Below are 26,847 nucleotides of genomic sequence, written 5' to 3'. Positions count from 1 at the left end.
TCCCTGTGTCTGCGTGGGTTTCCTCCCACGGTCCTAAAACACACGTTGGTAGGTGGATTGGGGAATCAAAAAGTGTCCGTAGGTGCGAGTGTGTGAAGGTGTGTCGCCCTGCGAAGGACTGGCACCCCCTCCAGGGTTTGTTCCTGCCTTGCCCAATGATTCCAGGTAGGCTCCGGACCCACCACAACCCTTAATTGGAAAACCAGTTACAGATAATGAATGAATGAATGAATGAATAATGCTCTCTCCATAAATTAGAGAGCAGTGGGAGACTACCATAACTCAAGAGGAGCCATGTGTGAGCTCTTTTATTCAGGAGAAACATCTAAGCACAGAGGTGTTCTTTGTCTTCTGATCTGATTTAGTTATTGTCCAGGGAAACTATAGGGATATTAAGGAGATCCCTTCTTTGAGTTTTATATACTGAGAGATCCCATGTTTCTGACCCCTCTTCATACGTATCCCACTGAGATAAACGACTCTCGTCTCAGCCATGTCTCGTTTCATCCCTGACCCTGCGTTTCCGCTGAACCTGCACAGCTTAAATCAAGCTTCACATGAAGCCAAGCCCCACAACGGGAGCCTGTCTACTGTCCCAGTGTGAGGCCAGACAGGTATGTTCTCAGCACTGACCAATACCCCTTGCTCTCTCTCCTTCACTGAAGCTAGACTATGTGTCCAGTGTTTTCCTGAGTTATTCAGTGTGTTCCTCAGGCTCCTAGTCCCTCTCAAGCCATGCCAAGCCAAACACAGCCACGGTTGTAATGTATTCGGCGGTAATGGATGAACCTGACAACAAACGAAAACCAATGAATAAAAGAAGTGTCAAAGATCTGACTGAAATTTTATTTGAATAGCACCACATTATGTGATGTAACGTTTTAGCTTTTAATATTAGCCCACAATGACATATTGTCCTTTTCAGCAATGTTCTTGGGTTACACCGTACATTGATTTCCTGACTGCTCCTTAATTTCTCAAGGGCCACTCATTTATTAAAAACTGATGCCGGAGTGAAAGAATTCTCCAGTTTGTAAGAAGCTTATGCTGCAAAAATCACCTGCACAAGATACTGCTCATGCTAACTTCAAAGCAGAAAGAAGCCATGCTCAGTTTGTAAGTTTAAGTTGGAGTGGGTCAGTTTATAGAAAGCAACATGTGTAAGAGAGTTAAAATACAAATCAGCAAAATCCAAACTACAACATTCAGAACTCCTCACATAGCCATTCCCCCAAAGGACATGATAGTGCACTACCAGACTACAGCTGGAGGAGGCTCTGAGAGGGACAACACTGGAGAGAGGAGAGCAGTGTGGAATTTATTACTTCTGTCATTTTCTTCTTGCTTACTTTAACTGTTTGAGCTGTTGTACGATATAGGGATGAGCTTGCTAACTTTCAGCAGTGTGTGTAGAGCCATATGAAGGACCTTATACACACAAGTATACTGCAGTGCATGCCCCTGTGGGCAGGTTGTGAGGTTTTCAGACAATAACATGATTAGATGGTTTGTTTACAGTTCTGTAGCAGTTCTGTAGTTTTAATCATCACAGCATTTGTTTAGCAAATGTTTAATGTTTAAAGTAATTATTATTTTAGCACTGGTTTACACTGCAACAGGCAACTTTTGGTCCATTAATCAATTAACTAATTCATTCATTCATTCATTCATTCGTTTGTTTGATTGTTCATTCATTCACACCTTGGCCAGGGCAAAGGTCTATCACATGTTCACGCAGTCATTCACACACTCTGTGGAAATTGACAATAAATAAACTGCTATTTAATAATTGAATCAAGTACAAACCAATACTTGGATCAAATCTCACTGGAAAATAAATAGTATGTGAATGAATTACTCAGGGTTCACAAGACCAATGTGTAATTATTAGTGTCTTAACACTTGAGTCTGAGTTGAGAAAGTTAACCAAATCCGGTCCTAATTCTGCATGTGGCCTAAGCCTTAAAAAAATGCTCCAACCACAACAAATTTTTAAATATGTAGGAATGCTATTTTTTTTTTAGAAAACTAGACACTTTGGCCACTGAATCTCTACAGCTGTCTGAAGGTTAAGACATCTTTACATGTTTGACACTGTGACATTGACCCTGCCTCTGGGCATTGAGATCTCAGCAGGTGGTCTGCAGAAAGCCAGAGGGACATTTTCCATTACTCACGTCTCCTTGAGTGTCCTGATTTCAAACGAGGAGTTTTGAGATTGACCTTCACTGCTGCAGAAAGCAAGCTTTGGGAATTTGGAATCCCTTTTTGCTTGATATGTTCAGGGCTGCATTGTTGTTGTAGTAGTATGTCCAATAATCAAGCCCTGTGCTTCTCCTATAGAGTTCGGACATTATTGGCAGCAGATTCAAAACCCAAGAAGCACCAAAGTTTTGGCCATCTTGGCCTATTTCACAACTTCCTTTTAATCACTGTAACAAGGCTGGCTTATTTCCCTGTCTCTGGCTTGAAAGAAGTAGGAAGTCTCGAATCAATCAAAGAGTAGGTGAACGTGAAAGGGACTACATCTCTCTCTGGGGGTCAGGGGCAGGTCGGCGGCAAACAAAGAGCAGGCTTGGGAACAATGTTTTCTATTTGCACACATTAGCATGAGAACTGTGCACAGCAGTGGCTGGTTCCACTTTGTTAGGACTGTGAAAGGCTGCTCATTCAGTTGGCTCTCCGAGGAAAGGCTCGCAGGGACGGGTGTGGAGGAATTTCCAAAGCAGCCTGCGATGGTGGGATTAGGAGGCGTCCGTCGGGGCTATAGAGAAGGAGTTTGATTATGGAGGCCTAACTCCAAAAAAGGCACGAATCATCAAACTCTGACCATGTGTCCTTTGTGATGCTTCCAAGGGCATTAACTGAATAAGAGAAAGCAACCCCACACAACCTCGAGCTGGGGCGGTGGAGAAAAACACATGGGCCCCATTAGATGAACTGCACTTAGAATCCTACAGTGGAAATTCCTGTCCAAAGATGGTCTAGATCTGTTAGTACTAGATCATCAAACTAACTGCTTATACTTGGTTCTTCTCTGTGGTTCTTCCTCTTGTTCTGAGAGTTTTTTCTTGCTCACTTCAGACAAGGACCTGCATTTCTATAAAGATTATATTTGAATAGTTCTTTTTCACGTTAATTAAATATTTCACTGAAGGTCTACGTTCATATGGTTACATGACACAAACCAATACTTTTCCTGATGACTCACATTGACGTACATTAACATCAATAATCCTTTATTAGAAGTAATAGAATCAGTCCTTGAGTCAATTACTCCTAGAGATGAACAAGTAGGTTGATACCACAAGTAATGGAAGGCATATGTAGATCTCCATCAAGTTCATTTAAATGATAATGAGCCACTCACTTTTCACCCCAACCCAAGAGCACAGTAGTGAGGAGCAAGGAGCAGAAGCTCTCGTTCTGTTCCAATTTTACCAGTGTACTTGAAGGTTTAATCTCATATTTGCACTCTTACATATCTGTGGGTCCAGTTCTGTGATTTGAGAGATACTTAAATATCTGCACTTGATGTTATACTGTATCAGAAATGCTCACTTTATCCCGTTTTCTGCCCTACAGTAAACTGTCTAGGTGGCCTTATTTCACAGTGTGTTGGCAGGGTATGAGCTCTTGTGCCCATAAACTGAATTATTATTATTTTTTTTTTCATAATTGGCATTTCTCCACTGCATGATACCTACACTACTTGACTCCACTCGGGTCTACTGGCTTTTTAGCCCCTGGTGCCTGGCTCATTTTCCACTACCACAGCTCCCTCACTAAATGATGATGTTGCCGGTGATGTTGCAAAAGCCCATAACTAAAGGAAACATTGGACTTTGGAAACCTCAAATATTGAGGTGGTAACATTAAGCATTTTTTATTGATCATGTATTTGCATGTTCCTTTTGTCATTTGGGACCAAACACAACTCAGCGCATTATTTCAAACAGGTTAGTAGTTCAACATTCAGCTCTCACTGGATTCTTTCATCAGCCACTTATCCAAAGGGGATTTTGTTTGAATCTTTTTAAAAGACCATAATTTGAGTTGCCGTTGTGAGTGGGATAAAAATGACTGTACCTGCTACTCTAAATGGGTAGTTTGTGCTGGATGTCTGTATTTCATCAAGACTAAAAAGTCTCTCTGACCAGTCAGACCCACAAACCAGCGGGTACGAAAAAGTGCCAGGTACCAAATTTGCCAATGGAAAAAAAAAAGCAGCAGAGTTGTGTAAGCCCCATGCAGTGGAAAAGCGCCTTAAGTGTCCACTTTAATTCTCTAAATTAATTTAAACTGAACTGAACCGAGAAAAGGTTCTGAGATTTTAGTATTCTTCTTCAAATGTATCAACTGTGACAGAGCACTTCTGCAAGTGTGGACACATTAGACTTTTACATGCTACAATTTTCCATTTGTTAGAGAGAAGAGAAAAATCTTACCCCTGTATGTCAGTGATTTATGAGAGGAAATGTGACTGCAGGGCCGCCTCTCGCTTGCAGAGAGGCTGCAATGTTGGACCGTGAAAGGACTGTTGAAATACAGCGCAAACTTTGCTTAAATTACAATATAGCCATTTCAAGAAGCACATTTACAAGAGCTGCAGGAACTCTGGGTGCACTTTGGGGAGAACGAAAAAACAAACTGAGATCCAAACTTTAAAAACGGGAGGTTATCTCAATGCATCACCATAAAAATGGACAGCGTTGTAAATACCTCAAGTCCTTTAAAGCCATATTTGGTTCAAATGGTCGATGGTCTAGCTACTGCCAAACAATAAATCAAGGGCTGCAAAAGCTGTACCAAAATCCCTACAGAAGAAGAGGATTTTGGTAAACATTAGACACTGGTCTTGTACTGCGGTTGTGAGAAAGTTATCCCAATACAAGCTTAATCTAGCTGCCTGTCCTGAACTTCAAAGACTAGCCCAATTTAAGGTTAATCTTGAGCTAAAACAATTCAATGTGGTAAATAATCCCTTATTATTTGGTACAACTGAACTGTAGACTAGTCAGTACCAGTATCAACAGTGTATTTTAACCACTGATGGTAGCATTACCCCCTTTTCACAGTGTGTGCTCCATTTAATTTCCTGCCCTCTGTTAACAGTGTGTGTGTGTTGATGTGTAATGACCACTGTCAAACAAACCAGACATTCCTAGATGTTTATCATTTTGAATACATAAAAATGACCATATTGACTGTGTGTATCATTTTATCTGAATTAACCTGGTTACTAATCTGGTTATTAAGCTCTGGTGCACCATCAAAAACAAAAACAGTGCCCCCAACAGGATAGAAAGTTGTGTGTATTATTTCTACCAGGATAGGAGACAGTGAGAACAGAGCTTCTACTCTGATTTATTTCGTTATGCGCAGTTTGAACATGCACACATCAGGACTCAATGGTGGTATTGCCACTGTGGTGGGGGTGGCTGTAGAAATTTGTGTGTTCAGGAACTGGCTTTTAAACTCCAACCATAGTGGAAACACTGACGGTCCCAGGAAAGCAAAACAGAACCAAATTATATAGTTCTCTATAGTTTTCTACCAATAAGTCCATACCTCTATTTATTTTGCATTGCTAAAAATTCATCAATCTTGTATTAGCTAGACCCTAACAGCCTGAATCCTGCCAGCTCTACCTTGAGCTACAGAGACCTGGACATGTGTAGAGACCTGGGAGTCTGGTCTGCATTAGTGAGGGAAACCAGAAGGAAGCAGCAAGCTATTATAGCCCTGACCAAGGGCCTGTTAATCAGGCTATTAGTACTTAATTGTGGGTAGTTAATTAGGGAGATGGACGGGTGGGAAGTCAGAGTAGAGTGTGATGGGTTAAGAGAGTCTGACCGAGCAGCTGGCCGTGCAACCCGAGCTCATTGTTACTGCTATGTTTGTGCATGTCTGGCTGATTGATTGGAGAAACAATTAGCTGTAATTACGCTTGCCAATTTTAGGTCCCCCTTTAGAGTTTTAGAGGCCATAAATTAACACTAGGATGCCCATAAAGATGGAAAGGAGGCCTACTCACAGCATTTTACAGTAGATTTGGCTGCCGGACCTACTTTGGGAATTAAAGAGGGGACTCAAGTCCACAGTTGTTCTTATTAATATATGATAATTATTAATTAACTAGGTGCTGTCTTGTTGAGAATGGAACATGTTTCAGAGTCTGTCCCTTTAAATGATAATGAGCCGCTCACTGTTCACCCTGACCTGAGCGAACAGCAGTGAGGAATGAGGAGCAGAAGCTCTGGTGGGTCCAGCGTTGTGATTGTAGAGACTCAGATGGTGGGGCGGGACATTCCTAAAGTCTTGGCTCTCATCGTCAGAAACAGCAGAATCAGAACGACTTGTTTTATCCCATCTTTTCTCAGGAGGCAGCCCACAGAAACCTGACTGGGTGGTCTTGTTTCACAGTGTGTGGGTTGGTGGGCTCCAGATCCACAGATTAATGTGCACATGCACTGAACAAGTGATTTTTTTCATAATATGCATCCTGTAAGTGTTTATCTGATGGTGAGTGTTTTGTTGTGCTCTGCCAGGTCTTGCAGGATTGTTAAGTGTCCCGGTTTCCTCATATCTTCAACTCGAGGTTTGGAAACACCTGGTTTAACACTTGTTTCCTCTGACTTTCCCTTGCATAAGCAGGACGACTATATTATAGCTCAAGTTCTTGGAAAAACATTATGAAAAATGAACAACTTAAGGCCTTAATGTCTCCATGTCATAAAACATTACCCTTTTACAACATAACTCTCTTGCCCCTTTACTCTTCTTCTACTTCTTTTTTTTCCAGCCATAATTGCTCCCTGGTTCCATAAACACTGCCCCATTCAGTATCCCAGCATGCACTGCTTCCATAGCAGCCAGCAACAGAAGCTGATTATGGCTCCTTTAAGACTTCCATTGGATTTAATGTCTTTAGTTTGCTGAGCCAGGCAGGCCTGGAGTGGCCCTCTCAGCTGGGACTGACAGACCCCTATAAAGCACTGGAAAACAGACGAGCTAGCTCCAGCTAGTCAAAGACACACACACACACACACCAACACACACACACACACACACTGTGGCAATGCAGGAGCCCAAATGCAATAAAGTCCTTCACAAAGGATCGCTTCTTGCCATCAGATACCAAACAACATGTGACCCCTCCCTCCGTCACATAGCTGTCGTCTCTGGTCAGAAATAAACTCAGAGGACCTTGTGACACATGCCAAGCTAAAGATGCCATTTGCTCTGACAACTTATTAGTAGCATTTAGGAACAGGACAAGGGTCCTGCGAGGGGTCTCAGCCTCATACTGGGCTGACCTTGCTCTGTGGCTCTGGATGAGCTAAGAATGTTTCCGCCGATCCAAAAATGCCTGAGCTCATCGTAAAAGCTCTGAAACACTGATTAACGCTGATGGCTATTGAGTCACGATCGACTTGGCTGTGGAAGCTGGGCGTGCTGGGGTAGAGGAGGAGAGAGATCTGTGTTTAGAGAGCAGTTCTGGTTGAAGATGTAGAGCTTACATCCATATATGTTGAGCAAGGAAGATAAAGAGTTGTGTTGGAGTGTGAGAATACCTTGCTTTTTCAGTGGCTTGTCCCTAATTATGTATCTGTGACCTGCTTTGTTCAAAATACCACAAGGATTAAACCCTGCAGCAGCGATCTGTCCCATCTAAACAGCCCAGTTCCTTTAACTGAAGTTATGTAATGACAAAATTTTGGGAATAGGACCACATTCAAACTCCTCCCTTCTGCCCTATATATAATCTGCAAACTCATGTCATTTCCGTGTCTGACAAACTCGCACCCTCCTCCACCGTGACTCCACCCTTTCTCTTGTGTTCATCTGTCCATCGGGGGTTCGGCTTCACACACATTCCAAAGCTGCTCTGAACTCCTGCTCCAAAAATATATCTGAGTTTGCCTCCCTGTGTCAGCCTTTACGGGCATTGACCGTACTAGCAAAATAACAATGAGCCGCTCGCTGTTCACCCCAACCCGAGTATTATGTACACATTTGCCAGGTTCAATTCACAGCAGCAGCAGCAGTTTACACAGTACTGTTCACAGGTCAGGGACCACCCAAATGCTGCAATTCTGCTTTGTCTCAGTTATGAAAAGTTTAGGTACAAGTTATTAGTTTCCAGTAGATCAGATAATACAAAGCTCATGATGAGTCCTTAAACAGGAAGCATGCAGCTAAAAACAATAGCTGAACAATTACAAAACCTTCAAAGCCTGGTCCGTGCTTTTTCTCTGAAGAATCATGCAAGCGTACAAACCTGGAACTTCACAAACATGTCAGGAGGCCCCATGCTAAATGGTTAACTTGGGTTAGAGTTCTAATCTTACTTCTGGTTTCATAGACACCTTTATTTATTTATTTGTTCATTTATTCATTTCACACCCTCACCTAGTCACTCTCACACATATGTGTGTGTGTGCTGCATGTCTGAAATAATGAGCATACTTCACCTCTCTTTGATGAAGGACCAACCTCTACTAATCTCTGCAGGTTCTGAACACTTCTGTGAGGATTTGTTTGAACTCAGGCAGATTAGTGATGTTGGAGGACTAGCTCTGAGACACCATGCCAACTCATCCCAGAGGTATTGGATGGGTGAAGTTCTCAGTGCTGGGTATGAGAAACCCTTGTACAGTGTCTTTGGAGTGTAAACAGCATGTGCCCGATTAAACATCTGTGTCTACAACGGCAAGGAGCTGAGATAACTGGTAATAAGGGGTGTTTACCATTTCTGTCTCTGGTTGGTTTTCTGGGAAACTGAGTAAATCACTGCTTCAAAATCTGAAAAGGACCTTAAAAACAAGCCTTCGACTTGAGTTTACGTGCCTGTGAGACCTGCCCAGCTCAAAGCTTTGCACTCCAAACTTAGGCCACAAATAACCACCATTTAAACCCTTCCTCTCTCATTAAAACAGCCTGAAACACCAGCTCCCGTTTAACCAGAAGTGGAAAGGAATTCTAGTCCCCTCACTTCAAAAGAGGCTTCAGGCTCATCTGCATTCTACCAACCAGCCTCTTTTCTAACACTGTCTATTCAGGAGGGTCTATGCAGAGGCTGTTCACTGTCTGGTCCAATGGGAGGAGGAGTGGATTGCTAAGAGCTACTTTAATAAAAAAAAAAAATAATAAAATAAGGAAGTACTGCTGTTGTAATTAAGACATTTGGCAACAGTTCCTGCGCAGATCGTTTGTGCCAAAAGCTATAATTCCAACACTTACTGTATCATCGCAGCTGGAACAAAACCTTGTGCCTCTGATTCTGAGTGTGGAAACGCCCGCTGTCCTTTCCATGTCCAATGTCCAAATTTCCACATGAACCGGTTGTAGAAAGAAAGCCTCTCATACATAGATTATGTAACTTTTGAAGGCAGGTAGGAAACCCCCCTTGCCCTCCCCTTGATTTCAAGACAGTGAATTACACTCTGCCACTGCAGGCCAAGCCCAGGAGCAAAAATACCAAATCTTACCTACTGTTGCTTTAAAGCATGTTTATTTTGGTCAGAGACATTCAAATGTGCGCGCACACACACACACAGTGTGAAACAAAGTGATACATGCTGGAGCAGCTGCACATGAACCCGATATCACTATGCCCAATGTGAGGCTATACAGAGTAGTGCATCATCCAACATCAGCACCTGACCTCTCAGATGTTCTTATCGGCTGCAATCAAATTCTCACAGCAACTGTCTAGCATCTAATCTAAGGCCTTCCCGGAAAACTGTAAACTGCCACTGCAGTAAAAGAAGAACAAGCTCCTTGTTGCAATACAGTGGCCTTTAAAACAACCTTGTTGCATATAAATGTATAAATAAATAAAAAATAACTGATTTATTCTGTAGAAGTTCCCTAGTTCTACCATATAGTCTTCCCCAGTGTCCACGATCCCGTTCCAGCTCTCTGTCTCTGATGGTGGTGCTTTTAAAAGCTGTTGTTGTTCAACCTCTGACCTCTGGGTGTTTGCAGGCTTTAACAAGGTGACATTTACAATCCCAGCCCACACTGCCTTTCCCTGCTCCCACATCTCCAACATGGCTCGGGACACATTCCATTTCCACCTACATTAAACAAGGGCTTTGGAATAGAGTAGTATGGATATAATACAAAGTCAAGTCAACTTTCTTAAAGGGGAAGTTCACCACCTTTTTTCATGTCAGAATCTCTAAACTTTGGTATGATTACAGGAACATCAATCAGTTTTACATCAAATGATTTAAGCAGTACATAATATTTATTATTAATATTAATAATATTATAATTAATTATTAATAATAATAAAAAACCCTCTGTGTAAATGTAGTGCAATCATTTGAAAAATCAATATAGCACAGATTGTGCACACACCCCTTGGCTGATGTAGAGACTAAAGTTCCTCATTATGATTTTGTCACACTTATTGTTCATGAAAAAGCATTTATAGAGGCTAAAACATCTGCATTTATCCCCAGAGGAGGCACATCCCATCTTGTGTTTCTAATTGTCTTATGGACTAAGTAGAATGTAACCAAGCAGAAGTGATCAAAGTGGCCCCAAGAATCATTGACCAAACACAAGTAGGTCCCCAAGTTTTTTTTTTCTTTTTTATGAGTCATAATCTCATATGATTATAAATTGTTTTTCAAATAATAATGATTATAATAATAATCATTTGTGTAGGAATCCTAAAATATATAAAAAACAAATAACATTATGTGTTTTAAAAAACTCAAAAGTTAACTTTTTGTCCTCTAAATTGGCCTCTGATAAATGGTGTCCCTTTATGAGCAGGGAATCAAACCCCTGCTAGCTACAAGGATGGCCGTTGTTAACCACTAAACTGTGCCAAGCACTATACCACCACACCAACAAGCAACAAAACCCCAATCTCCAGAGTAAATGAGTAAATGAAAACCTTGTGGCAGTGTAAAGGCTGATGCAGCGCTGTTTTTCTAAGCATGAACCCTTGGGTTTGGTCCCATAAAGAATATTTATCAGTTCTTCACGAGCTAACATGAGCACTCTAAGTGTGAAGATTTTCAGCTTGAGGAGAGCAAGCGAAAGCAAACACAGCAGTGGAGGAGGTTTTTTTTAACAGAACATGTCTGTGGAAAACAAGGAGCTTATTCATCGAGTGAATCACTGGAGCGATCCCTGCTGTAGCTGCTGGAGGACATCTGCCTTTTAAATGCCTCTTTTTTCTTGGATGATGTGGAGAGATTCAGATCTTTATGAACATGTTATATGTTACATTTCTACGTTTCTCTGGCTAAAACTCCCATGAATGTTTGGCGCAAGAATTTCTCCATGTCCCAGAAATGATTGTAAGAAATCAATGCCTTTGTTTTTAATGTTATGGTTTGTGTTTGGGGATGTTTTTTTTTTAAATTTGGTGTGAAGCGTGACATCTGTGTTTTATTAAAGCATTAAAACTCAGCAGGATTTAAAAAAAAAGGCAAGAGAATGTGCACGACTTGCATTGTAACACCATGACATAATGTATAAATACTCATCAGCAACCCCAGTACAGCTAGGAACACACTGCACACATACATTACACGCATAAGGCTTTGTAAGTGCATTATAAGGCATTATATGGCAAACAATACCTCAAAACGTCCGCCATAATTGCTTTAAAGGTGTTGCACTTTTATTCATAACACTTTATCAAACAAGAGCTTAAAATCAGGTTCCATAGCACACACTTCTCTGATACAGAAAATGATGAACAGGAGACAGTCCTACAACTTCTGACCAATTAGAACTGAGACTTATGGTACTTTACCACTACATGGCACCTACTCGACCTACCTTTTGGCCCCTGATCCCCAGTTGGTTTTCAGCTTCCACCCCAAAATATATTAAGTAACATCTTAAAACTAAACAACACCACTAACAGTGGGCTTTGAAAACCACAACAAAGGCAGTGGTTACTCATTGTGTATACACGTATTTTTGTTGTTTTTTTGGGAGAGAACACAGCTCCGTTTCATCAGTTTCGTCCGTGTCCGCACATCAGTTTAGATAGATCAGTAGAGGTTTTATGTTTCATGTTGTCCCATCCAACTTGTACTGGATTCTTTTGTCAGCCAATGATCCAAGGAATGTTAGAATCACTTCAAAAGACCATGGTGTACTTTTACAAGCTGCCGTTGAGAGTCAGACAAAAACAAATGTGATCTCTGCTTAACTTGGCGATATTACGGATGACAAATTTGTGCTGGATGTCTGTATTTCATTATGTGGAAAAGTGTCTCTGGTCAATCAGTGCTCTTCAAGGTTTACACATCACAGTTTAGTCCCTATTTGGCTGGCTAGAAACCATGAGTGAGCAGGTACTAAAAAGTACCTGGTTCCTGGTACCAAATTTGCCTAATGGAAAAGCAAAATAAAGTAAGCTGGGTAGAGTAGTGTAGGGATGTAGGGGCAGAAATTTTTCTTGCTAATTAGGCATTCACCTTGACACCAGGCTGTTGGCCACTAAAATATTTTGAAAAAGCTGCTTTATATGACAGCTCTAATTGAAGCACTTCAATATGATGATGATCTACAAGTCGGCTACAAGCTGCATGAGCGAATGCTGTTTCAGGACAGATTCGTTACCGTATCTGATCACATCCATTCTGGTTTCCCCGCCTGAGTCTGTGCGGCAGGAAAGAGGAGATGTTCCAACACCTCGAGTGAACTGAGAGAAACTGTTGATGGCAGGAGAGAAATGAAGGAGTTGTAAGATTCCGCTGGCACAGATTTTAAAAATGCAGACTCCAGCTGAGCCCACTGCTCCTCGTGGGAAAAGATCAGGACAGAACCAGAGGCTGTTGGTTTAACTCCACACAACTCAAAAAAAGTAGAAAGAAATGAGGGAGAGAAATCGCCGATGGCTGTTTGGTATTAATTTACCAGCCTTGATTAAATTTCCACAGAAATTCATTTCTTGAGATGGGGTAATTAGAGATTGTGCATACCACCCAAAGTGCTAAAACACGACTAACCTACACACAATTACCCAATTCAGTGTGAGGTACGAGCTCAAGGCTAAAACTGCACCAACAAAGAGCATAATTATGCCCTTTTCAAAAGGACGAGAAGCCATTTACAAAGGTTTAAAAAAAATCTGGGGCAATTTAGTTCATTTTTAAAGCTCCTGGAGGCACGAGAATTATGCGCATCTCATATCAGCTTTCCTAAGAGCACAACTTAAGTTGTAGCACCTTTTACACAGTCCTGGTTTGATACGGTGAGCAGGAAATGGCCAAATCAGCCAAATCATTCAAATGAGGTCAAGTGTCCATTTTAACAGCTCCACTGTCCATAGAGGAGCACTGTATAGTTTAACAATTACGGACAGCAGTCAACCTTTTGTCCAACAGAGCAGGTGTGATGCGGTGGTGGGTCATTCTCAGGGCTACCATGACACTGACGTGATGGTGGTGGTGTGTTAGTGTGTGTTGTGCTGGTGTGAGTGGATCAGACACAGCAGTGCTGCTGGAGTTTTAAACCCCTCAGTGTCACTGCTGGACTGAGAACAGACCACCGAGCAAAGACATCCAGCCGACAGCGTCCTGTGTCACTGATGAAGGACTAGAGGACGGCCGACACACACTGTGCAGTGACAGATGAGCTACTGTCTCTGACTTTACAACTACAAGGTGGACCAACGAGGGAGGAGTGTCTCACAGAGTGGACAGTGAGTGGACACAGGGTTTAAAAACTCCACCATCCAAATTCCCAAACTGCTCTGGTGTCCCATGGGGTCTTAAACAGGGTGAAAGGGTGGTAACAAAGCAAGCAGAGCAGCAAATGGACAACAGTCTGTAGTTTTAAAACCATTAAATGCCTGTATGTGGCTTTACAGCAGTAACGTAGCCATGTAGCACCTCGGTCCATCTTGGTCAAGGCTCCAGGCTGCAATTATCCATGTAACCCACTCTGAAACCTATCCTCTACTGGCATTAAGTCTCCAGGCGCCGAGTGGATTGCTGTCGCTCTCAATAGCTCAGGCTAGTATCTCCAGGGCTTATGGAACAACAGTAGGTCTTTCCTGCCAAGCTTCATGTAGGAGCGCTTACGATTTAGAGGTAGACTCATACATCAGTGATGTACGCATAAATTCCCTACAATTAATGAGTAAAAGTGTTGGAATATACCATTCCTCCGAGACATTGCTAGGTCTAAATGTAGTAAAAACATTTACATTAACTTAGCTAAACTATCACAGAGCCCCAGGCCACCAACGTATGGCATAGAATAACATATTTATAACAGCACTTCAATGCAGCCATTGTTACACGCTAAGGTTTCATGCCACTATAAAAGCAAGCTTTGTAGATGTGACTTTCTGTGCACCCTAAAAAGTGACCTCCAGACACTCACGGCCTTTTGAAACAGACTAGATTCTGTTTCGAGGAAAGAGAGAGCTCTCTGAGGCAGTAAATGATGTCTGCTCAGTTACATACACAACCGAGGGGATGAGGGTGGGTATGTGTTGGCTTGTCTAATATTCACGTTTCAGTTTCATTTACGCTTTGGAGTGTGAGTATGAATAGAAAACAGTCACTGACGTTGTTGTCTCCAAGCCATGGTGTAACTACAGAAATTACACTGTAAAAATCCTTCTCAGGTTCAGGAATCATGTACACAATTTTGTCACTTTCATTACAGGCATTTAGACAAATTTTTGGTCATTTTACACACACACACACACACACACACACACACACACACAAACAGAGAATAATATCGCCACACCTACCTCCATTATCCTGTCATGAATCTGAAGACCCCCTTCTTTATCCGCCGGCCCCTTATCTACAATCTTTGATACAAAGATGCCATCATTTGAAGTACCGTCTCCATTATCCTGAAAATCAAAAACTTTTTATGACCATTTGTCCAGAATTTTGTACACCCCCATTAAGATGATCCCATTGTGGACCCATTTATTCATATCACATATTAGAGAGGAGCTTGGGCCTAGTCCCAAATAGCGAAAATAAAATTATTTATAATAAAACTAAAATTACTGCACCCAGAACATGATTAAACACACATTTGGCAGGGGAATCTTAAAGCTGACTAGTAATTATTTTCGACATACAACATGAAAATAGTTCATACAAAATAACTCATACAACAGAAACCGTTATATTACGATCGACACTGTGCCCTACCGAGAGTGTAGAGATACATTTGGGATTTGGTCTCAGCTTTGCTGCAAAACTCACTGATCATCTCATACTTTCAGACAAAGAGAACTGCTTTATTATTTTTTTTCAGTGAAGTAATTTAGGGAGACTGTAACAGTAGCATTATTCTCCAGAATGTGTTACACTCTCAGAGCACAGCATGATCAGGGCGGTAAGGAATGATACAAAGATTGTGGCATGGGTCTGTAGTGTCTTACACCCTAAAACGAAAACACAAGTGAATTAACATGATTACTGAAGTTTGTGTATGATCTGTGTATGAATAACTCATCAAAATGAAAGATCAAAAACAGATTCACTCACAAGAGCAGAGAAATGCCTTAAAGTCTGATGTCTAAATTGTTTTTCATTAGATGCTAATATGCCTAATAGAGGATAATAGAATTTTTCTCCTCAGTATGAAACACAGTGTAATCCTTTACGCATTGACAAAGACACAGTGGATGGCTGGGCTTCTGAGTGTTATGAGAGTCTCTCTAGCACAAGGAGAATTTGTTTATGAGATAAATGTATTTCCCATTTGTTATGGGAATCAGTCCCCAATATAGCACCCACGCCAAACAAATCACATTACAGCAACCGAATTAGCATCAAATGAAAAGAAATATTTGATGAGCTGCACATGAGCTGAAGGTCACGTCAAGCATAGACCAGAGAGGCGTAAAACCTATGAGACTGGAACTATGAAACAGTGAAGCTGTGTTTTCTGGGCTGATGGAACTCAACAATGATCTTATGGCTGAATGCCATTAAAAACTCACAGAAAAGTTCCAGGTATGGTCAGGTGTTTACAATATTTAGGTTAATGGACATGAGTATATGCAATTCTGATACGGGTGCTATATTGCCAAACATAGCTCTGCACATGTCCTTCTCTTCTTAATGTTTTTTAAACAGCAAATTGGGTCAAAATATGTTTTCAAAACCATCATAAATAATGTTTAAAATGCATTTGTGTAATACATTTTTGTGAGCCATTAAACTCTTCAGACATCTGGTGCTGGAAAGAAACATTCAAAGGAACTTAAGATAAACACTAAAAAGTTCATAAAATGCAATTTTGCTAAAATTTCTCAGAAGTTCTCAAATATTTTCTTAAGAAAGTTTTTTGTTTTCAAAACACTTTTCAGTTTTTTCTTCTGTAGGCAATTTGTAATGAAGCTTTTCTTGTTGCATAAAACAAATAAACTATTATTATGAGTGTTCAATAAAATCCATGCAACTGAGTGAAGAAAAAAATTGTGAAGAAATGTGAAGAAAAGAATGAGACTTTTCTTAAGAAGTTTTTTGAAGGATAACTATTAATCTTGTTTATTCTAAATATGAAGTTGAAAAAATAAATAACATTTAAGAACAATTTCTTAAGATGTGTTTGTGAATCTGGCCCCTGATTCCTATCACCATCACCGTGAACACTACTGACACTGAAGTCTCTCTAACCTTAAGATCTTCTTTCTGTTCTTTATGTTATCATTCAACAACTACAGCCCCCATGACATGACGGAGCCCACAGACCAGCGCAGATAAATATCAAGGCAGCAATCAGCCCACTGTAGTGAAACCAGCCTCTCACTGCTGGGCTCCACACTCCATCAAACGACACGCAAGTGGCTGCAGGTGCATACAACAAAGTGCTCAATGTAGTGCTTGGCTAAGCTACTCCTCAGAGACGCTCCGTCACTTGAAAGACTTCCCGAGCCTTGAGTGGAGTCAGGATCCTCGCAGATGCGAAGGAAGGGCGAGATAAAGGCAACTATTCAGTGTCCATCACAGCTCCATAAAGTGTTTGCATGGGCTCGGGGGCTTCGAAACATTTCATCAAACTCAACCACATCAAACTCACAGTCTCTGCTCTGCCAGGTCCTGTGACCGTGTGCAGTAAATTTAACGAAATACTTAAGAAACCACAGGAAGTCAAGCTGGGAATGCTGCAATTAATTACAGCAGGGCCTACTTCCTGTCTGTTTTTTTTTCCTTAGCACAACAACAACAACACAATAGTTTACTTGAGGATACAAGATTTTGGGTTCAAAAGCAGGCAAGGATCAGAGAGAAAGCTGTCAATTCAGAAAGACTTGATTTTCCAGTATCTGTAAGGGTCAAGCAAACTGGATTTTCAACTGATAATTATTTAGAACATACTGATACTGTAAAGGGGTGTGTTTTTTAGCAGATTTCCAAAAATTTGTAGAAGTAAATTCAATACAATTTAACAAGAAATCCATAAATTATCACAGAAAATTAAAAAAGAGTAGCTAATATATACATATACCTTTCTACGTCTGTTTTGTTATGATTTGTTGTTATTATACAATTTTTGAGAGCTTCTGTCCACTGCTCTTATCACTTATTCAACATTCAGCATGTACCCAAAGAAGATTTACAGAAACAGTGCTGTAAACGGCTGTAAGAAGAGTTCATCTATCACACCTGCACAAACTCTGCCTCGTCAGTCATAATCCTGATGTAATCACCCAAGCGAAATACCTGCAGACTCTACAGTATGTTCATTTTCACTGTCAGTCCTCATTAAGGGACACTGTTGATGTGTGACATTCTCTTCACTGTGAAACATGGTGCCAAAGCTAATGCGCTAATCTGCCATTCACTTACCGTACATGGCCTTCCCCCAACGATATTAAAGCCCAAAGATCCAGACTCTCTGTGGAGCAGCACTGTCACACACTTGTTTTCACCACCCTGTGAAGAAAACAGATGACCTAGGTAAGAGAAACAGCCATTTTTGCCAAGTTAATAATGTTGGACAAATGACACTGTAGTTACATGGCCTTAATTTCCATCTTTCAGTATATATAAAAATTATATTACACTTCTGCTTGAAACTAGATGACATTAAAGCAGTTTTGAACACATTTTGGTTTAAGGTTTAATGTGTGTTCATGCAGTGCTTATCAGTTCAGTTTCCAATCCTTTCAAGACTCAATTATAAAATAAATTAAATATCTGTTTTTTTTGTTGTTTTTTTTTCAAAGAAATTTTTTCAGTACATTCTCCTGATTTCCTATATTTCAGAGTTTCTTATCATGGAAATATCTTAAAATGAACTCCTGCCATTTTCTCAATTTCTGTTTTTATGCCATTTGGATGTGAAATAAATATAATAAATAAATATCTAAATAGTTAAATAGAAAATGAGAGATTCCACCATCAGCACAGTAGTGGAGAACACAATGAGAGCTTTACTCTAGGAGACTGAATTACAGGGATGGCAAACTAATTAAACTAATATTTAACTATAAATAATTAAACTAATTCAACTATTTAAGTACAAGCCAACTTGGCCAATTAGCGCTCTCAATTCAAACCTTCCATATAGAAACAGCTCAAGCTCAAATAAACAAACATCGCTCACCACGGCCCTCTAAAGTTGTCATAAACCAACATCAATTAAACAAAATGGCATCATTAGCAAATATCAAATAAAGGACTCCCGCCCTGTCAAATAATCATTAACCAAATTAAATAAAAAAATAAAATCTCTCACTACTGCCCCATAAAAATAATTTAGCAAACAAGGCACAAAATCTCATGCAATAGAACTGTCAAAAGACCGCTAGCTTTGGAGTCCTTCCTGATTTGAAAAGTGTATTAATAAACACAGAGTCTATGTCTCTCTCAGCAGTGGGGTGACGAGTGTTTGGAGACCAGAGATGGGTCTTAACTTGTCTTTCTAGAAGGACGACGGTGCTGCAGAGTCAGCTGTCAGTTCTGTGAGCTATAGGATACAGTGCCTAAATATAATCCAGATATTAACAGTATGCACAATGCTGGGAGCCCAGTGTGGAATTGGGGCAGGTCACATGTGCCATAACTCCATGAGGAACCAAAGGGTGCTAAAGTGACAAATATTATCCATTTTGTGAGAATGCAGAACTTGATCTCATTTTCTAGTAAGCTGCCTGGCTATTGCTTGCGTAGGGAGCTGTGGAGGCCATTGCAGTCCTTCAATGATGCTTACCTGGTGATAACTTTTAACCATAGGGACTGTCAAAATTAAGCACACACTACAGCATTAGATGTTTATCTGGCACGAGCTAAAATAAAAAAAAAAAATAAATATGTAAAATACAGAGCTAAAATAAATAAAAATATTAAATGCAATATGGTGCTGCACATTAGTATTGCAGCTAGTAGCAGCTTCAGAACCGGTCACTTGACACCTAACCCTTGGGTAAAAGTGGATGCTGCCTCATCTTGCGTCGCCTACTCCAAAATCCTGAGAGGGACGCTGTCCCTGCCTTGTCTTTGAGCAGCTGGGTCAACAGCTTGTGTTAAGTGGACGGACTCAATTCATCAGATGACAGCTCACTATCATCACAACTTCCTCCTGACATGGGCCTTCAGGCACAGGACAGCATTCAATGAACTGATGGAGCCTTCAAACAAGAATGGCTGCCGCTGGGCTGCAGGTTTAATCCTGTTCAGGAACTCTAGTGGCCAGCACAGTTATATGATGTTGCTACACAAACACAACTGATTCAAGCAGTTAATCAACAGGTTTAGTCATTGTGTCCCAGCAGAGAAATTAGTAAACAATGCTGGACATCAGCCTGTAGTGATGGGACTATGTGTTCCAGCCTAAGCCATGCCCATATGGGTTCTTGAAGAAAGACAGTGTTCTATTTAGAACTACGACCTATAGGTAGAATACAGTAAAAATATAATAAAATGTGCTGCTTCTTACAGACAGCGCAGAGAAAGATCTGTCCTGGCCCCTAGTCTGAGTCTCTGCAGTCACAGCACTGGACCTGCTTCATGTGCAAAACAGACACAACAAGCGCGGAAAAATAAGAGCACTGAGTAAAATCAGAGAAAATGAGAATGGAGAAGAAAGAGAACAGAGTGAAAATAGCTAAAAAACAGAGCTTCTGCTCCTTGCTCCTCACTGCTGTGCACTCGGGGTCGGGGTGAACAGTGAGCGGCTCATTATCATTTAAAGGAACAAGTGCTGAAAAAGGTCTATCTGAACAGGACAAATGATTCTGCTGTGTTGTTTGATCCTTGTGGTATTTTGACCAAAGCAGGTCACAGATGTTTCATTAAGACTCAGAACTCTGTTCCCTTTAGATGATCCAAGTGTATGTTTCATCACATTTCATAGCAACAGAAGATGATGCACGTCAGTATGTTTAAACATCGCAAGCCAGTCAACACAGTTCCAGAGGAGCTCTGCGTGTAAATCAGGCCTTGTGATGTTTTAATGCACCCATTCAGTAACTCCATAAACTGAAGCAGAGCAGTGAAACTCCTGTGGCTAATTTGCTGTTGGCGTCTTGTGGCCTGCAGGCTACAGATTAATAAACATTCTGCCCTCCCCCTCGCCAGGTGGCTAACACTGCAGCTGACAGACATGTCTCAAGCCTGGAGACGAAAGAAAATCCCCTCTCTGTCCACTTAGCCTAGGTTCTCCAAGTTCTTCACTGTTGGAAGGCATGTAAATAAAGCCCTGGGTGTCTACAAAGTCAAAGCAGACACAAGAATGTGATAAACTTTGAAGGAATTCAACATTTCTGCATCGTAAATGGTGAAAATCTTTAGAAATAGAGCCAGATTTTAAAGCAAGGCTGGAACAAAAGACAAAGTTCTGTCAAAACTGAGCACTTTAAATCTGTTGTTGAATAATCAACACCAGAAGATTATAGGAGAACTACGCAACATCAAACCAACTTCTTAAAACTCCACATAACACTCTAGGACTAAGGATTTGTGGGTTGAACTTTACAGATCTGTAATAAGTGGGTAATAACAGGGTGATATTACAGTAACAGACTATATTTGCCCATAGATTAAACATCAGTATCCTTGTTAAATAATTAACTGAGGCAATGTGTGTTTCATATTATTACCGTAAAAACAATGAGGATTTTATAAACACGTGTTGCAGGTATAATTACTCCCTAGAGAACAGCAAATAGACAAAGACTGACATCTGCTACCAACATAAGATTAAATTACTCAGGTTGGATATGACTGAGAGAATTATACCATCGTCCATATATACGTCCTCTCTAAAAGCATTTTATTGCTCATGTAAACTTAATATTATTTAGGAAAATGACCAGAGGCTTTAAACACTGATTTCCTAAATGCAATCTACACAAGACCACCCCAACTTCCCAAAAAATACACATACATTAGTTGGAGCTGGGAGCTACACAAGGTCTATCCAAGCTAAAATGGCTAGAAGCTGAATGACAATGGCTTGTCTTGATGTCTTGAACATGGCATGACGATGCCATGCTATGCCAATAATAATAATAATAATAATAATAATAATAATAATAATAATAATAATAACAATAATACGTTACATTTATATAGCGCATTTCTAATACCCAAGCTTGCTTTACACAAAGAAAAAAAAAGGAAGGGAAAGGGAATACCTACAGATTGCGGAAGTACTAAGAGATCTTTAGATCCTTAGCTGGGATTTAAATGCAGAAAATGAAGAGCAAAGGTGAAGACTTTGCGGTAAAGAATTCCAGAGCTTGGGGCCATAACTACGACGGAGTTTTAGGGCCACAGTGGTAAAAAAAAACAAAAAAACAAGATTCCGAGATTAAAGTCAGAATTCTGAGATAAAAAGTCGGAATAATTCTGAGAAAAAAAGTCGGAATAATTCTGAGAAAAAAAGTCGGAATAATTCTGAGAAAAAAAGTCAGAATAATTCTGAGAAAAAAAGTCAGAATAATTCTGAGAAAAAAAGTCGGAATAATTCTGAGAAAAAAAGTCAGAATAATTCTGAGAAAAAAAGTCAGAATAATTCGCTGCGTATAATGGAGCAGACACAGTGTAACAGAGTAGAACTCCGGCGCCCACGAGGCTCCATCGTGTTACGGTTCGGACTCGTACAAAAAACTAAAGCCTTTATGCATCTCAGTCAGGGGCTGCGTCATGTCGTGTGAATGCGTTTAATAAATAATTCATGCATAAGGCTTTAGTTTTTTGTACGAGTCCGAGCCGTAACGTGATGGAGCCTCGTGGGCGCCGGAGTTCTACTCTCGTTCTGTATCCATCGTTTTCGTGATCATTAATTGTATCGTGAAACTACATGTCATGGGTTCGTGCACTGATTCAGGGTTTAAACACTAATCACACTGTGGCCCTGAGGTTGAAGAGAAGTGTGTTTATTCCTGAAATATACCATAGCATAACTTAAGCAACACATTGCGTTCCACAGTTACACTGTGTCTGCTCCATTATACGCAGCGAATTATTCTGACTTTTTTTCTCAGAATTATTCCGACTTTTTTTCTCAGAATTATTCCGACTTTTTTCTCAGAATTATTCCGACTTTTTTTCTCAGAATTATTCCGACTTTTTTCTCAGAATTATTCCGACTTTTTTTCTCAGAATTATTCCGACTTTTTTCTCAGAATTATTCCGACTTTTTTTCTCAGAATTCTGACTTTAATCTCGGAATCTTGTTTTTTTTTTTTTTTTTTTTTTTTTTTTTACCGCTGTGGCCCTAAAACTCCGTCGTACATAACACTAAGCGGTAACTAATTTAAATTTGGGTACTGACAAAAGACTGCTCTCAGAGTACCTCAGTGATCTTGTAGGGATGTAAAAGTTCTGAGACGTAGGCTGGTGCCAAACCGTGCAGAGCTCTAAATGTGAGCAGGAGAACTTTAAACTGAATACGGAGCGAGACGGTAGCCAGTGGAGCTGATGAAGAGCAGGGCTGATATGATCTGGTTTTTTTGAATAAGAGAGAACTCTAGCAGCAGATTTCTGAACGTACTGAAGAGAGTGTAGGGTCTCAGAAGAGAGGCCAATGAAGTGAGAATTACAATAGTCTAAACGGGAGGAGATGAATTCATGGACCAGAATTTCAGCATCCTTCACAGAGAGCAGGGGACGAAGGCGAGCAATATGATGTAGATGGTAAAAGGATGTTTTGGTTAGGGCCTTAGTATGAGCTTTGAAGGAAAGAGAGGAGTCAAGAAGTGCATGTAGATTGTGAACAACTGGAGACGTTTTTACAGCCACACTATCAAAGTTAAGTGTAGAATCAGAAATCTTTGGTAGAGTGGACTTAGGGCCAATGAGAAAGTCGTTTTCTAATACCACAACTGAGCAGGTCAGACACCTGTTACTGCACCAGCATGAGCCTAAATCATAAGCCTAGACCTAACCCCAATTTTATACTAAACATTCGAATTCACCCTAACCCTAAACCTAACCCAACCCTGCAATCTCAGAAAAAAAGGTATGGTAGAGGTACATTATCGGTCACTGAAGGTACACAGTGTAAATTCAGCTTTAAAAGTGGTTTTAAAGTCCAGTTGTAATCCCTAAATGTACATTACATTCCCCTGTCCAGGAGGAGAGATTAATATTTATACGTTTTCATTATAGAACTGTGTGAAATAAAAGAGCATAATATAAGTCTTTGAGATGAAATGAAGCATATGAAATTCACACAACTAAAATCTACTATGCTTTGAGGAGCTAAACCCATCCACCTCAACATCCAAACACCTGACACTGTTATTACTGAGACCTTCCCAACACCCACACAGCTTCTACAAAACACGCCAAGGTTCAGTTTTAAGGGCTACTCAGCTGGTCATGACTTGACATTACATGCTGTGAGTCCCACCCTTCATTCATGAGCAGCACAGCTTCTAAAGAAACATCCAAAGGTTTAATATGGTCTGGACTAACAGCAGCGCCAAATCAACTTTCAGAAAGTTCACACAGTGAAGGATGAGGGCTGCACAACCATTACCCAGCTTCCACCGACATGTCAAGGCTTCAAAGTTCTTCTTAGTTTGCACCAAAGTAGTCCAGAGACCTAACACTCTTTAACCTCCCCCTTGTTTCCTAAACACCCAACGTGGTTTGGGTAAAACTTCCAAGAACGTCTGAGAACTTGGGTGAGGCTTCAAATAAAGTCAATTGAATCCTACTTTTCAGTTATGAGATCTTTAACTTTGAGACTTGTCGAGGTTTAGCCTGAGGAATTAAAGCCCACACTGTAAAACTTGTTTTGTCAAGGGTTCTTTAAGAAATAGTAGGGTTCTATATAGAATCATCAACACTGAAGACATATATTTAAATGGTTCTTTGCATGGTGACATGGTTCAGACTGATGGAGAATGTGTTTTATATGGTTCTACATAGCACCAGAATGAGTTTTTCATTGTTACAATCAGTATCACAACATGGTGCTATATAAAACCCTTTAAAAAGTGTTTTATAGTATTTCTGTGTAATGTTTAAGTAATTCAGGGTTCAAACACTCTCCCGCTCTTTTGTCATTGTATTGTAACTGTTGTGTAGTATTAAAAATGAGAAGTATCATTATTAAATGAATACAAATGGAGTACGAATGCGCTAACGACGGCTAACATCAAAATCAATCACCGCCTTAAAATTGTCTAAACCCAAACTCACACATACTTTTTGACTCAATGTTATCCCTAACACCAGTGTTTTCTCCTGATGGAACTCATAGCGAATGCAGTGACCAATAAACACTTCTAGCTTACTTTTTTTTCAAACTGCTTAACTGCTCAAGCTCGAAGTCCCGCAAGTCAGATCAGAGCAGAGCAGTTATTTTGTTGAATGAAATGACAATTATCATTTTTAATTCTATGCAAGAGTTACCATTAAATAACAAAAGAGGTGGAGAATGCTTGAATTCTGAATTACGATTTTACGATACGCAAAAAACGCTATCATATACCAAACAGACTTTCACCATGCACCAAGAACCACTTAAGCATCAAAAAGAGTTCTTTAGGTGTTGATGATTCTGTACAGAACTACTTTATTTAGTAGTGAACCATTGAAGAACGCAACTACTCAACAAGGACCTGCCTGTTATTGACGATAGCACAATATACAGGATTTGACAATCAGCTGAACTTCAAATACACAGTCTGCTCTGGACTGGGAGCTTCTAAAAGTTAAGCCCACGTCTGAAAACCTCAAACACATTGGACTGGGAGGTCCACCACATCTAGTCCTGCACTGTTCCCAAAGGTTAGTGCTAGAGAAACACTTCCATGGCTGAGATAGCATGTACCTTCACAGGTCTTCTACCCTGGGTCCTACAATGAGAACTGAGGGCTACACAAGACCATCCCAGCTTCATAAGGCTTCACGTGATTAGGACTGGACATTACTGGACAAGACTTGGCCTAGGTCATACTCCTCAGTCTTGAGGACTAGGACCCATCAGTTCACGTTCTACAGATGGTCCATGGTGTCCACAACATCATGGACCACTAACACCCCCCCCCCCATCCTCCTCCCCTTCCTCCTCTCACCTTGCAGGGCGTCGCGAGGGCCTGTATGCGCGCGCTGTACTCGGTGATCCTCTTCTGGTATCTCAGCGCGGTGACCTGCAGCTCGCAGCGCGCAGCAGCCAGCCTCGCCACCAGCGCCTTCTCGCGCTTGCCGGCCCTCAGCGCTCGCCTCTTCAGTTCCTTGGCGAGCGCGTCCACTTTCAGCTGCAGCGCGTCCCCGTGCGCCCGCAGCGCGCGCACGCAGCAGTGGGCGCTCGGTTCGCGCTCGCGCTCGCGCTGCGTCAGCGGCAGGCCGCAGCCGCGCTCGCAGGCGCCCGCCGGCCGGTGCTCGCAGCGCTCGCGCATGTGCGCGTCGGCGTCGCGCGCGTCCAACACGCGGCCGCAGCCCCGATGACGGCAGGCGACCGGCGCGAAGCCGCACGACGCCGCGTGCTCAGCCGCCAGCCGCAGGGGCAGCACGGCGCCGCAGCCGCGCGCGCTGTGCTCGCAGCGCGTCGCCAGCTCCAGCACGAGGCTGCGGAGGAGCGGCGGCGCGCGCTCAAGATCCACGGTGGACACGCGGCGCGAGGAGCAGAGCGGCGCGGGACAGCTGCGCCGCTGCGTCACCCAGGGCAGCACGCAGCGCGCGCAGAACACGTGGCCGCACGGGGTGCTCAGCGGCTCCTCCAACACCTTGCGGCAGAGCGCGCACTTCAGCTCCGCATCCACGGCGCACGCGAAGCGCTCGAGCTCGAAGCCCATCGCTGCGCTTCACGCACAGGGCAAAGTCCCGCAGGTCAGATCAGAGCAGAGCAGCGCGCGGCCGGCGTCCCGAGAGTGTGCGCGCGCGCGTGTGTGTGTGTGTGTCTTTTGGGGCATTGGACGAACTCCGGAGAAAATGAGTGACCGAGCAACAAACTCCACGAGAGAGAGAGAGAGAGAGAGAGAGAGAGAGGGAGGTGTGGCCAGGCTGGAAGTTTAAGGTACCGTAAGTACTGTGATATTGGCGAAGACAAAAAAAAAGTTACAGGTACTGAGTGCAGTTTGTAGTGAGGCTCTTACACGTCGAACTTCTCTTTAAAGAGCATTTGTTTCCCAAAGAGCCACATATATTTTTCTGTATTTTTATAGGATTCGAATAACTTTAATAATTTTACAAGAACAAAAGTCTTATTCCATCAGCATCAAAGAAGATGAGGATAACACTGGGCTTTTTACATATTTTTAAAAACAGCCATCTACAGCCATAAGGCTCAAGAAAAGCCCCAGTCCGGCGCTTCCATAAACACGGCAGACAGGGACAGTGCGTGTGAATGGTGTATCAACAACCACCCCCCACCCCCAAACACACACACCTCCCTCCCTGTAAGACGTTGGAC

The 26,847-nt window shown here is 41.6% G+C and overlaps 1 protein-coding gene across 1 annotated transcript in view; it reads right to left on the bottom strand.

Moving 5' to 3' along the window:
- pdzrn3b (PDZ domain containing RING finger 3b) overlaps nucleotides 1-26,336 on the bottom strand; it is a 137,513-nt gene extending 111,177 nt beyond the window's left edge. The window contains exons 1-3 of the mRNA XM_066664232.1: nucleotides 25,511-26,336; nucleotides 17,823-17,909; nucleotides 14,756-14,863 (exon numbers count right to left, since the gene is read on the bottom strand). Coding sequence (XP_066520329.1) covers nucleotides 14,756-14,863; nucleotides 17,823-17,909; nucleotides 25,511-26,230 — 915 coding nt within the window. The 5' untranslated portion in view covers nucleotides 26,231-26,336. The remainder of the gene's footprint in view (nucleotides 1-14,755; nucleotides 14,864-17,822; nucleotides 17,910-25,510) is intronic.
- Between the last annotated feature and the right edge of the window lie 511 nt (nucleotides 26,337-26,847).

This window comes from Hoplias malabaricus, chromosome 3 (genome assembly GCF_029633855.1).
Source record: "Hoplias malabaricus isolate fHopMal1 chromosome 3, fHopMal1.hap1, whole genome shotgun sequence".
Lineage (NCBI taxonomy): Eukaryota > Metazoa > Chordata > Actinopteri > Characiformes > Erythrinidae > Hoplias > Hoplias malabaricus.
The sequence above is the reverse complement of the archived record's forward strand: the minus strand, read 5'-3'. Positions and strand labels throughout refer to the sequence as shown.